Raw genomic sequence first — 15,072 nt, forward strand, 5'->3', positions numbered from 1 at the left:
ATAGTTTGCATTAATAGGAAAAAAAGAAAAAAAAAACCTACAAGAGATAAATGGATTCAAAATGCTTATATTGCCATTTTAACAGTTAAATTGCTGTAAGTAGTTTTGGGTTTGTTACTGGAAGCAACATTAATCAGTCTCTTCTAAATGAGCCTCTGACACTACTGAGAGTATTTATTTTACACAAACCTGTAATTGTTGTTTACAAATACCGTGTACAGTATTTCAAGTGTTTATTACTTAGTTGCAGTGCTTTCTTTGGAGGCAGCGACTGCCTCTTGTTAAATATTGAAAGAATGCTAGATTTATTGCCCTGGGGCTTTCGGGGTATCCACACAACTTACCTCACATTTTGTTTATTTTGGTTACCGGTGGTGTACTAATGGGGAATTGCTGAGCGGTGCGTAATGAATGTGTTTTTTTGCAGTTTTGTGTCTGTTTTTGTGTGTGTTTTATTGTTTTTGGTGTGTTTCACTGATTTGTGTGTTTTAGTGTAGTAATATGGAACACTAAGAAGTGTGTGATGAATGTGTTTTGTTGCAGTTGTGTGTGTGTGTGTGTGTGTGTGTGTGTGTGTGTGTGTGTGTGTGTGTGTGTGTGTGTGTATGCGTGTACGTGTGTGTGTTATACTGTAGTAGTAATGTGGAACACTGAGCGGTGTGTAATGAATGTGTTTTTTTGTGTTTTTGGTGTTTTTGGTGTGTTTTAGTGTAGTAATATGGAACACTAAGAAGTGTGTGATGAATGTGTATGCGTGTGTGTGTGTGTGTGTGTGTGTGTGTGTGTGTGTGTGTGTGTGTGTGTGTGTGTGTGTGTGTGTGTGTGTGTGTGTTATACTGTAGTAGTAACGGGGAACACTGAGGGCGTCCTAGTGACAATGTGAGCGCGGGTTTTTGTCGCCATCTCGTGTTGACGGAGGTGAAACGTTTCCGTATGAGCGGAGCTTTCCTATTGGTCGAGGAGCCGGTCTCTTTGAAAAGCAGCCTGCTGATTGGTCGGTTCGTGCGCGAGACGATTCGCCGTCCTGTTGCAGATGGCGGAGCCGGACAGCGGGCGATGCTGTTAGCTAATATCAATTTTACGTGTCAATGAAACCAATTTAATTCCTCTTGTTTCCGAACATTTTGACCTCCGCGTCGTGGTTATTATGCGCGTCGTCCGCGTCAGGTTGTAGGTCTGCTCCCGGCGTGCGTGTTTTCTACTGTATTTATTGTAGCGGCTGTCGCCCGGTTAGCATCTTTGTTGGAGTTTAGGCCTGGCCGCCGCCGCTCGTCCATTTTAACAATAGCAGCCGCACTCCGCCGTCCTCTGACCCGCTCCCGGTCCCTCTCGCCTCCGCACGGAGGAAGAACATGAGAGCCCGGCTGCCGCAGGCTGCTTCCAGCGACTGAGACGTTTTGTTATGTTGACGGACTTGTAGGAGCCGCCGGAAAGCGAGGACATTTTGCGGAGCTGCATCGGACACAGACAGTGAAGAAACATCAGGACCACAAAGGAAGATGTCTAACGGCGCAGCGGGGAGCGGCGGGCTGGGCTGGCTGGTGAGTCCCCTCTCCACTTCACTGCCCCGGTTATAGTGGCGCTCTTCAGCGGCGCTAATGTTGGTGTTTTATCGCCGTCCAGCACGGCGCGCTTGGTCGCTCTTGGGGTTTAAAAGCGTTTAAATCCACTGTCGTATTCATCCTGCTGCCCTTCATTCTCCATTATAAACCCTGACCGGATCGTACACAGGCCCCCGGTCCCGGTTCACTCCAGACTCATCTCTTATCGGGGCCACAGTCGTTATCTCACCCCAAAGGTCCTCACAGCTTCTGGGTAAAGCTGGGCAGAGCTGTAGAGGCGGGGTTGTTGTACATTGTTGTGGTACTTAAAGTTCCAGCAAAACTTTACGAACCAGTCCCAGCAGACCTTTAGAATAATGTTTTCTATTGATCGATGAGACCCGAGGAGTCCATCGCATTAAACACAATGCTCCTTCCATGCCAACCTAGTAGTATTTTATCAGATGGAGCCTCGCTGACTCAGATTGTGTTCAAAACAAGTCATATTTCCTCTCATGAGAGACCCTTTTCATGCTGACATCACTCAACTTCCTCTCTCTCACGAAGCAGGTTATCACTACATCTGGTTGGAAACGCTTAATGCGAAAACACAGGGCATCAGTCAGCACTTAACAATACTAAATGTAATTACTAAAGTTACTGCTTGCTATTGTTGTTCTGCAGCTGCACTAGGAATATCATGGTGTGCAGACGAACCAAACAAGCAACTTCAGCTTGTAGACTGAGGCCCCGTTTACATTACAATGAAAACCAGTGTTCAGATATGGGGGGGTCCCTTTAACCTGCAGGGACAGCTGGAGGCTATTAGGTGCTGTTACTGCACCACCGTGGTTCTGCTCATGCTTGAGTAACAAACATGGCAGCCTCAATAGTGGCATGACGCCCAGCCCGTATTCTAGTTTTATTGTCTATCTCGGTAGTTTAATAGTTGAAATTCACCCCAATAGCATTCGCTTCCTCATCTGTCCATACGAACGTCGGATACTCTTGATTTTGTTAACGTTTAAGGCATTTTGTTCCCTGCACACATGTATGTGTGGTTTAATTACAAAAACAACAGCGCCCACTCGTGGCCCGGCATCTTGACTACATTGTTATCCGCTGTCTTATCTGCTGTCTTGTAAACGCAACACTTTTCTTTAACGAACAAACAGCCACAACAAAAACTGGGAAACTATATGGAACTTTATTGGACAAGAGAACAGCAGCTTTGATTTCTATGAGGATAGCCATGAGTCAGCTGCTACCATACACCGCCAGATTACAAGCGAGTCGGAGGAAAATGACCTGCAACTGGACATGATTTCAGCACACACTGCTGATAATGCTGATGTAAACTACTGTATTCAGTTTTCCTGAAGCTAAAGGCAGACAACAGTGGCATCCTCAAGGCAAACTGTACGGCCCACACAACCGTCCAAAGCATTCTGAAGACAGGCTGAACGTTGACACGGATTCTAGTGAACAAAATGTTCAGTCACTTTTCAGTGTTTGCACAGCTCACAGAGGAATTGACAGCAGCGTTGGCCTTGGTGGAGAAAGATTATCATGTTGTACGGGACATGTACCTACAAGATGGTTTAGTCTGTGGTCTGCTGTCCAGCAACGTGACAGCTGGGCAGCAATCAAGCTACTTCTTGTCACTGGCAGAGAAACTGTGGGAGCTGTTTAAAACAGATCAGGACGTTAAGGAGCAGCCCCCGGCTTTCCTCATTACCATGCTGATGTTCCCTGATGTTATAGAGGCAGGGCGAGACCGTCTCTGAGATACATGACATTATGACATTATCCTTTGGAATGGAGACCAGTGCCGTCCTTCCAACAGTTTCCTGTCCAAAAGGCAGCAACAAACATTAGTTTCCATCTTCCACAAGACTGCATTCAACTACCTGGAAAAATGGTGAGATTTCCCGTTCAACAACTCCCAAGCTTATCACTAAAGAGCAGCTTCACATTCATCCAGCTCAGTGTTGATGTGGAGCTTTGACAGTTAGAGGGGAGGCTGGACGTGGATGAACTGTATGAGGATTGCTGTGTGACTCTGCCAGCAGGAAATTGTGGAAAGAGCTCCTGTTGTGGAGAAGTGGTCAGTCTTGCTTGCAAACACAGTTCTGACTGCTGTTGCATCCTTTCTCTTTAGCATCCCCATAATCATTGCTTCTGTGGGGTGTGTTTTTCCTCATGAGCTCTGTAGAGCTTATCAAGAGTGAAATTCAGGTCAAGACCAACTTTGAATACAGTTATAAGGAATTCTACCACTCAAATAGAGGGCCTGATTGAACGCTGCACGCTCAAGCAAAAAGTCCTCAGTCAAGAGAGACAACTAAGATAAATCTTGTTTAAAATTTAGATTTGAATATTCTGAGCACTGAGCCATTATAGTGGAAGATTTTGAGATGGTGCTTGGTTTTTGCGTTTCACCTCCAGGTGCTTTCCCTGGTGCTGAAATGTATTACCTGTGTGGACCAGACCTGCTTGCAGTTGTTTCTGTGATGGAGAAAACTGAAGGATCTGTGAAGGACAAAAATGTTAAAAAGTCAGCCCGGTGCTCTCGTTGTTACTGAAACAGCACTGGTTGTGTTACTATGGCACACATAGTATATATATACATATGTTTTGTGCCTCCTGACCAGTTTTGATTTGTACTTCTGGTTTTATTTATTGTTGTTTGAAGTTGTAAAAAGAAAAATGATTTATACAGGCAGTCGCTCAAATTAAAAACAGATGAGACAGAATTGCGATACAAGCAATACAAAACTAAATTAACAAACATAATAAGAACTAGCCAGAAACAATATTACACTGATGTATTGAATGAAAATAAAAATAATATTAAAGGGATTTGGAACATAATAAATAAGCTATTAAAAGGTGAAACTAAAAATGATCTTTATCCACATTACTTCTTCGAAGACAATTATGACATTTCAAACATGCATAATATTGCAAATACATTTAAAGATTTTTTTGTAAACGTAGGCCCTGAACTGGCAAAAACTAATCCCAGAACACAATAACATGGAGGATTATAATTTGATTGAAAGAAACACAAAAACAATTTTTCTCTGAAATGTGAGTGAGGCTGAAGTTAAACATGTTGTCAATAGTTGTAAAAGCAAAACATCATCTGATTGTTATGGTATAGATATGTTTATTGGAAAAAAAGTAATTGAAAGTATTGAAAAACCACTCACTCACATATGTACATTCCAGACAGGAATACTTCCTAAAAACATGAAAACAGCCAAAGTAATACCTATGTTCAAAACTGGACACAAACACATCTTCACCAACTCCAGACCGCTCTCCCTGCTCCCTCAGTTCTCAAAAATATTAGAAAAACTATTTAATAAACGATTAGAACGTTTCTTATCAATGTGTGACATATTTAATAAAGGACAATAAGGTTTTCGATCAAACTGATCCACAACCATGGCAATTCTAGAGGCGGTGGAGGAAATTACAAGCCCCATAGACAAACAGTTGGAATATTTATAGACATAAAAAAAGCTTTTGACACTATCAATCATTCAATCTTACTGAAAATACTGGAAAGGTATGGTATTAGGGGCGTGTCTTTCAATTGGATCCACAGCTATTTATCAGAGAGTTTGTGAAGATGGGAGAGTTTGAATCAGAGAGTTGCTTGTGGAGTTCTGCAGGGATCTATATTGGGTCCAAAATGAGTTATTCTACATATAAATGATATATTTAAAGTATCCAATATACTGAAAATGATAATATTTGCAGATGATACTAATATATTTTATTCTCATGATAATCAAAACATATCAATTGATCTAGTTATTGAGGAATTAAAAAAAATAAAAATGTAGATGGATATAAATAAGTTGTTTCTTTACTTAGATAAAACTAGAGTCATTTTATTTGGAATTTATAGAGCGACAGAACTCAAAATAAAGATAGAAGAACAATAATTGAAAAAGTGTCAGAAATATAATTTTTAGGAATGATTATTGACATTAAGCTGGATTTGAAATCACACATCAAACATATACAAAATAAGATTTCAAAAAACATATCTTTAATTAATCGGTCAAAATATGTTTGGATCATAAAGCTCTGTATTTATTGTACTGTTGCCTTGTTCTGCCTTACTTAAAATATGGTATTGAAGTCTGGGGTAACAATTACAAAAGTTCAGTACAATCACTATGGAAACTCCAAAAACGAGCAATGAGAAGTATTCATAGTGTCGGATACCTTGATCACACAAACATACTGTTTCTTCAGTCCAGACAACTGAAGCTTTATGACCTTATGTTGAGTTTTATACAACACAGTTAATGTTCGAAGCAAGTCAAAATAAATTACCAGGAAGCATTCAAATACTTTCTCAAATAAGCCATGATGAACACAACTTGAGGGGTCGTAATATCTATAAAACTCCAGCTGTGAGAACGACCAAGAAAAGTGTGTGTGTGTGTCGGTGTGGGGGGTCCGGCTCTGGAATGGGTTGGGGAGTGACCTCAAGCAAAGCCCACCAATTTATCAATTCAAATCGAAATACAAAGAAAAGGTGTTGATGCGATACAAGAGAGAGAAAGTGCTCTACATGGTGTCGTGTCTTACCGTAGTAATAACGTGTGATGTTTGTTGATCGTGTTTGACGTAATGAAGGCTGCAGTTAAAAACAGCAGTTGATGATGAGGTAATGTAAGTGTGTATGTTTATCTATGAATGTTGTATATGTATATATTTGTATAGTTACATATACAGTTTTTGCATTACCATAATGATGGTATTGTGCTAAAATGGTGCAGGATAGCATCCAATTATTATTTAGTTATGTATTGTAATTGGGGGTGGAAGTAAACAAGTATTTTTACTTCTTTTCACTCCCTTTCAAGCAAAGAAACGTATTTTTCTGTAATCATTATTTTCTTGGTATTACTATGTATTGTTTATATATGCCACAATGGAGACTGTGACGGAAACTATGGAGCACTTTCTGCTCGAAATGAATAAAAAAATCAAATCAAATGAAGTAATATTAATGTAATACCCAGTGGTGTCCTTTTCAGTAAGCACAGATCATTTTTTTCAAATGCAGTTGGTTTGTGTAGTTCATGTTATTCTGAGCTGAGTGAGATGAGCTCTTATTGTAGATAATGTAACTTAGTAGAATATGTGGTTTGGTATGTTGTTCATTCAGGTGTTTGGAGTTGTGCCGGTGCTGTTTTGTTTTTAGGAGCACATTTAGATTGTGGCTATTTATTTTCATTAATTGTTGAAATACAGAGATCACTGCCCCTTGGTACATCCTTCACTGATCTTAACCATCTCTGTGCAAAGATGTGCTCGATACAGCCTCTTGCTCTCCTCAAGCCGGCTTGTTCCTCTTGAAACTTCAGGTCCACAGCCTTAGACAGGCGCTTCATGATTACTTTCTCTAGGATCTTGGTAGTGATGGATAACTGTAATGTTGCTGCAGTCTGACGGCGGTTCTCTCCTTGGTATCCTGATGATGATGCCATGACTCCAGTCATCAGGAATCTTCTTTCTTTTCCATATGGTGCCAAATAGAATCTGTAAGATGCTTGAGGTGGTCGCGGCGGTGGCCTCAACCAGCTCAACACTGAGGCGTTTTCTTGTTGCATACTTTGTGGTTCTTCTAAGGGGGGGGGGGGGGGGGATCAATTTTATGATGTATCACAAATTTGGGGGGGGGGGGGCAATTTTAAAAATCGATTCTTCTTCCCAGAATTGATTTTTTTCGAATTTTTTATTCATGTTTTTATTGTATTTTTCACATTTTTGTGAACGACCGCTGGGTGGCGCTAATGCACCAAAAAGTGATTGCACACACAAGGAAGACGAGCTGCAGCTGTGATTTCCTTTTAAACAGACAAAGATGGTGGACAGAGCCACACCGGAGATTAAACTCGCATCTGTGTGCTTTAAATCTAAAGTATGGGCGTACTTTGGATTTTGCTTAATCCCGGGGCAAACAGAGTTGGATATGACCAAGGCTGTGTGCAGACTCTGCTCTGGACATGTAGCTTATTGTGGGAACAACTAACATCGCCGCTCATCTCGTCCGTCACCATCCCGACGTGAAGCTCGGCAAGAAGCAAGGCGGCCGGCAGCGGAAGAGGAGAAGCAAGGAACACTTGTAAGAATGGTCACTAAAGCTGCAGCCACTGAGCTTCATGAACACCAGGTAAATAAAATACAAATTATAAAAGTGTGTGTGTGTGTGTGTGTGTGTGTGTGTGTGTGTGTGTGTGTGTGTGTGTGTGTGTGTGTGTGTGTGTGTGTGTGTGTGTGTGTGTGTGTGTGTGTGTGTGTGTGTGTGTGTGTGTGTGTGTTTATTTTTTGATTACACATGTTTCATTTGCTAAATAAAACAAACTTTGACGATTTAAGAAATCTACAAAGAATAAAATGTGTCACACATGAGGAAAAACTATTATTAATACCAACCTTAAGTTGTTTAATATAAGATGCATCACGTGCAAAATTAAACATACTTGATTTCAGGATTTTATTTACATTTAAATAATATATTTAAAACATTTTGGGACAAAAATAAATATGTTTTTGCTTGACAAAGAATTGTGATTTAAATAATGACTAGGATAATTATGATTATTGTTTTTTTCTATAATCGAGGAGCCCGTGTGTGTGTGTGTGTGTGTGTGTGTGTGTGTGTGTGTGTGTGTGTGTGTGTGTGTGTGTGTGTGTTAGAGAGAGAAGGATAAATTGTGTGTGTTTGAGAAAGATAGTGTGTGTTGCAATATAACCTTACTAAATCAAATAAGTTACAGCTGTCAAAGGTGAAACCTTTAATTTGTGTGTTAATATATTTTATTTTATTTACTGTGCTATATTTATTAAAGGAACCACAGGAAAGGCTGGACCAGGAGGATTCCGGTGCCCCAGCTGAGGAAACTAAGAACCAGAACCACCAGAGGAAGTGGGTCCCCCACCTGCTAAAAGAGGAGCACTGGCTGAGTGACTTGGCTTCTGGAGATGTGATCCAAGCTCTGGTACAACCACAGACGTCTGCTGTTCACATTGCAGAACAGGAGGTGAAAAAGTACAACTCTGCAGTTCCTTTGCCACTTGTTGAAAAAACCAAAGCCTTGGACTGGTGGAAAGAACATCACGATGCAAAGCTGGCCAAGCAGTACCTGAGCATACCAGGGACAAGTGTTTCTGCTGAACGTGTCCTCTACAGCTGGAGACGTCGTCACTTCTCAGCGGAGCAGCCTAAACTCCTGGGCATGTTGACCAGCTGCTGTTCCTTCACAAAACCTCCACACTCCCAAGCACTAGCTGATTAACATTAACCATGTCAGTTAACCAAATGTTCTGTACAAATGTGTTGTTTTCTACATGTTTACCTCATTTCTAATGGAGGTTTTATTTTGTCATTAATTTCTGTTCGTATAATAAATCAGTGAATGACTGAATGTGATTCGCATTGTTTTTTGTAACTAACATATTTCTAGGGGTGTAGGATTCAACTAATGTTTAGATAAGGGAAGAAAAATTGTGATAATCGTGACTACAGAGTTGCAATACTTGTAAAATCGCAATTTAAATCGAATCGGCACCCAAGAATCGGGATAAAAATCGAATCGTGACAACATGGTATCGTCCCAGCCCTAGGTTCTTCTGTGACTTAATGGCAGTAATGACCTCTTGCCTCGGAGAACCGGTTCCAATGCAAAGTTCCTCTTCTGGTTCTGGTATCTAGGCCTTCTCTTCTGATGCTGTTCAGAAGTTCTTTTGAGGTGCAAGCTGCCCACCAGTTTCACCGAATCCTGAAAGTCTGGCTCAACATAGTCCACACTTTGAAATAGGGCATTCATTGAAATTCCACACCTTAGCATTATTTAAGGTTATTTCAATACTTTAACTTTAATCAAAATCCAATATGTGTATTAATGTATAATGAATTATTTTGAAAAGCAACATACTGAACTGGAATAGCGCCAAATCCAACACAGTCATGTCAAGGCATTTCTACAGAGAAAACCCAACAATGTAAATTAATATGTTGCTTTAACAAGGGGATGAATCCACCAGCAGCATCTATTGCAAACTTTAAAGTGAAAATTTAATAAATTACAGACTGAGTGTGCCAAAGGGGTCATAATATACAGCTTTTCAACACTTTTAATCTTGTTGGTCCAAAAACGTTGTATTCAGCGTTTATTGCCCCAAATCCAGCTTTTCCTTAATGTTTAGCCAATATTGAGCTGCATTCAGAATCTGCTGTGTCTGTGTGAGCTGGACTGGCTCCGCCCACACATGCCCATCTTGGGAAGAGGAGGAAGTACTTCCTCTCGTGGTGCCATGTGCCAGAGCAGAGCTGCCTAATTGTGGGAGGAGTCAAAGGGAGGGCCTACCTTGATTGGGATTGGCTAAACCCCGGATGACACTATATAGGGTTTGATTTCTGATTGGCTGGTTGGAGCAACACACTTTTTAAAACCTGAAACAAGCCAGGGAGAGAGAGGACAGACTGTCTTCACTTCTGGGGCGTCAGTCTAGGTATGGGGACAATTTGTATGGTTGAAAAACCTTTAGAAAGTCAGTTTTACATAATATGCCAACTTTGAAATGAATGGGGACATCACTTGGTCATGAGTATTGTTCAGACCTGAGTCACTGATAGGGTGTCCAAACAGGATCGTCTCCAGCACAGAGGCTAATTGTGGGGCGTGAGATTTTCCTAAGCACTGTTAAAACCTCACAAGCTTTCCTTGCTTGGGAAATCTGTACTGTCTGTGATCCAGTACAACAGGTTTGGCCTAAATCTGACTGTTACAGAGGTATCACAGTTTTGTTTTAGATAATTAGAGGAGCTTAATATGTTCAACTCTAAAGCTGCGGTTCCTCCACGCTGTTTATGCAGGGACAGGGCGGGACAGGTTTTCATGCTGGCCCACTGAAAAAAGTTGTGGATGATACGGAAAAAAACTTAACCACTGGTTACGTGTGGCGTCCTTCTTGATGCTGCCCCCCCAGCACACGGCAGCATAGAAGAGGGAGCTCGCCACTACAGAACTACAGAACACCACTGTGTGCAGAACATTAGAAAGTCTGAGATTCAACTGGATTGGTTAAAATACCACTGCTCAACACACATTGTCCACAATTTATTGTGTATGTAATTTAATGGGCATAAGCTCGCTCTCATGTCTGAAGTTTATATATTTTTCTGTTTCATAACAATCTATCTCAGGGTTGAACAACATGCTGACATCTAGATTTTACAAATTAAAATATAGCCACATTCTATATGTATTGCTTCATAATATCGGGGACAGCACTGCTTGTGACCGACGAGCCCCTTAATGAGACGGTCTGGGTGCTTAAATATTTTGTCACCCTCAGAAAACTTCTGAAACATGAAGGATGAATACTTTGACTGGGACTCATATCATGTTTTGGCAAACTCAATTAAACTAGGAAATGTTTCTTTAATTTTGAGCAGCATTACCACACTGTCTAAAGGTTGACTTTAATACAATCAAGCTTCTGTACACTTGTCAGTCAACCGCCGAGCCTCTTTCTAACATGTCCTCTAACAACCAAACAGGAGGCGGCAAACGGCAGAGGGGACACAGGAAAAACGGAGGTGTCTAAGAAAGAGAAGGCCAGCAAGCTGTCAGTGGAACGAGTTTACCAGAAGAAGACCCAGCTGGAGCACATCCTCCTCCGTCCTGACACCTACATCGGCTCTGTGGAGCCCATCACCCAGGTGAGACCAGAGATCACAGCAAACACTCCTGAGAGGTTCTGCTGCCTTTGGGTTTTGGGCAGGAACACCAACCATTATTGTGTATTTGCAGATGATTTTTAAATAATAAAAGAAATACAGTGTTTACCACTTAGATCTGCTCCTTACCTTCTGGGGTGAATAGTAAATCCTACTGCTTCGCAAATAGGAAAGTCAAAGTTTCTTTGTGTAAATTTAATAGTTTTGCGCTGTGTGCAAACTCGATGCATACGAACTGAATTCAGACAAATGAATTACTAAAAATGACAGAATGACTTAAATCACCCGAGTGAATATTCAGAGCCTCAGTAAATGTAGTTTTCAGACAATCTGAAAACTCTGAACATGTGATGATAATCCCAATGCTTTGAAGCAGTGGTTTGTCAAAGTGCGGTTGAAGGCAGGGCTCGACATTGAGGCTTGTCCGTACGTCCGGGGCTAGCAAAAGCTTTACTCTGGCAAGTGAATCATCTGCCCACCTTGCCAGAAGGGACTCGTGGTTTTTTGGGGCCAATCCGATCCGGGTTCCGATATCAACATAATTCACGGATCAGAAATTTCCAATCTAACCTGCAGAGATTTCTGATCCATGATCCTCGTCCGCTTCATGGTGCTGAAATGATCCACAGTGTTTCCCTGCTGCTGCTCTGCTCGCTGGCTGCAAACTGTGGACTGGATTTCCTGAAGGGAGGCGGGTCTCAATGAGACCAGGAGGAATGAGTCAGGAAATCCATTCCACAGTTTGCAGCCAGCGAGCAGGCTAGGGAAGTAGCACTGTGCTATCCAACTTTTCATGACAACATGTTGCTGTTTGGAGGGATTTTAGTCTCAAAACACCACAAAGCAACAAAGCAACGTGGATGTTAGCAAAGCATTGCAGCAACTTACAATGTTAGCAAAGCCGTAGTCCAGCGAGGCGGCGCTCTGCAGCCAGACGTCAGCGTTTTCAAACTCCAGCTCTCGGAGGAGAACAGCACTGACATCAAAACAATGAGCAGCAGCTCCTCCAGGCTGTCAGCAGCCGATTCACACCTCCGTGAAGCTGCGTCCTACTCCACGCTAAACTCCCTGAAAATAGTCCCAATGGTTGGAGCTGCGTTAGAGCTGGAAACATTGTGTTGCTGCTGCCTTGCTCAAGAATTTCCCCAGGGATTAATAAAGTGATTCTGAGCTTTTAAAGATAGAACTAGTTTATTATGAGATGGTGACGTCATGCAGACCCCCACATTGTCCACATGGAACAAACATACTTTGTACTGCTTCCTTTTCTGTCCTGATACTAACTTCAAGTTGTCTTTAGAGCGAATACATGTATACATTACTACATTTCATACTTTACTGTAGAGAGGACTTTATTACAGCCTCATATAAAGTCAACAATAAGTATAACAATAATATTAAAACAAACAGAACTCTGGTATCAGAATCCTATCGGCAGATATCCACATTCAGGTATCGGGATCAGATCAGAAGTGAAAAAACGTGATCGGTGCTTCCCTACTGCAGTGTAGATGAGCAAGTTCCTGAAGCTGTCCCTCCATCAGAATCCTGAAATAAGAACATTTGAATGTTCATGAATTGTGTTTCAATACTTGTTTTAGAAATATTTTAGTGACAAACTGGATCCACATTTGGTCAGTTTGTGTTCTACAGTATTGCACTCTGTCATGCATCAGTTTGTGTCTTTTTATTGGTGTACTCTAGTCACTGAATAATATCATTTAATGTATGATACTACAAAAAGATTTTTGTCTAAAACTAGTCATTAATTCTCTAGTATGCACAAGAATTTAATTCTTCCCTTTAAATCATTAATGCAGTACTTGTATATAATACAGACAGTTGTTTTCAACTATTCTAAGGTAATTGAAATGACTCTGTTAATGTGTAAATAAATTAAATATGTAAATGAACTCTGATAGGCTATATGTTTCAGTACTATGTCAGAATCAGCATGGATACTCTCATGGAAAGACGTTAAATTGTAAAAATTATTTGTGAAATCCTATTATGTTTGTCTAGTCGTTTTTAAATGGAGTCAAATAACCGCAAGTTTATTTAAAAAACAATTACAGAAACATATTACAATGTATTTATTGGTCGAACTCATACTTTACCCAAGCTTATAAATTTCCATTAAACTTTGGGAAAGTAAAAAGTTGTTGGTCAACCCTTTTGGAAGTAGGAGGTTTCCTCAGTAATCTCCGAAAAAAATCATGATAGAAAATAAAACTATGAAGGATTTGGTAAAAACGAAACATGGTTAAAGTTCTGTACGTGGAGCTCATCCTCCATTAAAGTGACTTTAAGCATAACTTAAGTTTGAGTCCTGAGGTGAAACATCTGCTATCCAACAGCAGCTTCATCCACTTTGTAAGTGGAGTAATCAGTAAGCAATCATTAAACATGGCGAGATGAAGTGGTGTATCAACCTCGGTAGTCTTTTATCATGGGCCTAATACTCAGGCACAAGCTTTTGGCCAATTCATCTTCTCTTCTGTCCTTCCTGTTTGTTCCTTTTTCAGCAAATGTGGGTGTTTGATGAGGAGATCGGAATGAATCAGAGGGAGATCACCTACGTCCCCGGCCTGTACAAAATCTTTGATGAAATTCTGGGTGAGTGAGTGTGCACGCTTCATTGGAAGCTCCATTTGACATCCGAGACCGTGCGTCCATAACCAGCTCTCTCTCTCTCTCTCTCTCTCTCTCTCTCTCTCTCTCTCTCTCTCTCTCTCTCTCGCTCTCTCTCTCTCTCTCCCTCTCTCACTCACTCACTCACTCACTCACTCACTCACTCACTCACTCACTCACTCACTCACTCACTCACTCACTCACTCACTCACTCACTCACACACACACACACACACACACACACACACACACACACACACACACACACACACACACACACACACTGCTGTCACACTGGACGTGGAGATTAATTTCCTCTGGATGCCGATCAGCGCGTGCTCTGATTGCAGACATTTGTGAGGAGTGAAAAGTCGACCGAGGGATCGTTTCAATGCCAATGGCAGCTTACAGTCGGATTTATTTTCCTCCCGTGAAGCCCGGCAGAGCTCTGCCAGGTGCCCCGTATAAGTGAAGGTTAATAAAGCAGTTATTGGTTTTAATGTCTGGGTTAACTGTGGCAGTGACGCCGTGCTGCAGGGCTGTATGGCTGTGGTCCTCCCGTGTAATCAGCTTTGAAATGACGCTGCTGAACCACACAGGAGTGTTGATGATCACCCGTCTCCCTGCACATTTCAGCCTCTCAGTCTGTCTGCACATAAAGATGTTTGATTAACGACACCGTTCCACCGCCTGCATGTGACTGTAATTAGACGAGATGCAGCCTGCAGGAAAATACCTTTTTTTTTTAAAGCTGAACCTCTCAGCACCAGCAGATTCCCTCATAGTGGAACTACATCAGACAAGCGACCGGGGGGGGGGGGGGTGGAATCTAGATGAGTTGCAGCCTCAGGTGGATCTTTGCTGATGCTGTGTTTTGTATTTTCTTGACAGTGAATGCAGCAGACAACAAGCAAAGGGACAAGAACATGACTGCCATTAAGATCACCATCGACCCGTAAGTACGCCATCATGCAGCCACCACAGAGAGGGACTGATCTCCGTCCTGTGGCAGGAACACACAGCTCAGCTGTCCATCCTCTGTCCTCATGCTCAGAGAACCAGTTAGCTGATCTTGCACCTATGTAACAGCGCCATTTTGGAAAAACTTGCAAGCACCGAGAT

The 15,072-nt window shown here is 41.6% G+C and overlaps 1 protein-coding gene across 4 annotated transcripts in view; it reads left to right on the forward strand.

The window, feature by feature from the left end:
* The first annotated feature begins 997 nt into the window (after positions 1 to 997).
* Positions 998 to 15,072, forward strand: part of top2b (DNA topoisomerase II beta) — a 35,166-nt gene continuing 21,091 nt past the window's right edge. For all 4 annotated transcript variants that reach the window (XM_080485010.1, XM_080485008.1, XM_080485011.1 and 1 more), the window contains exons 1-4: positions 998 to 1,541; positions 11,140 to 11,301; positions 13,845 to 13,935; positions 14,842 to 14,905. In XM_080485010.1, coding sequence (XP_080341136.1) covers positions 1,500 to 1,541; positions 11,140 to 11,301; positions 13,845 to 13,935; positions 14,842 to 14,905 — 359 coding nt within the window. In that variant the 5' untranslated portion in view covers positions 998 to 1,499. The remainder of the gene's footprint in view (positions 1,542 to 11,139; positions 11,302 to 13,844; positions 13,936 to 14,841; positions 14,906 to 15,072) is intronic.

The sequence above is a fragment of the Lipophrys pholis genome (assembly GCF_963383615.2).
Source record: "Lipophrys pholis genome assembly, chromosome: 17".
In the NCBI taxonomy this organism is placed as follows: Eukaryota; Metazoa; Chordata; class Actinopteri; order Blenniiformes; family Blenniidae; genus Lipophrys; species Lipophrys pholis.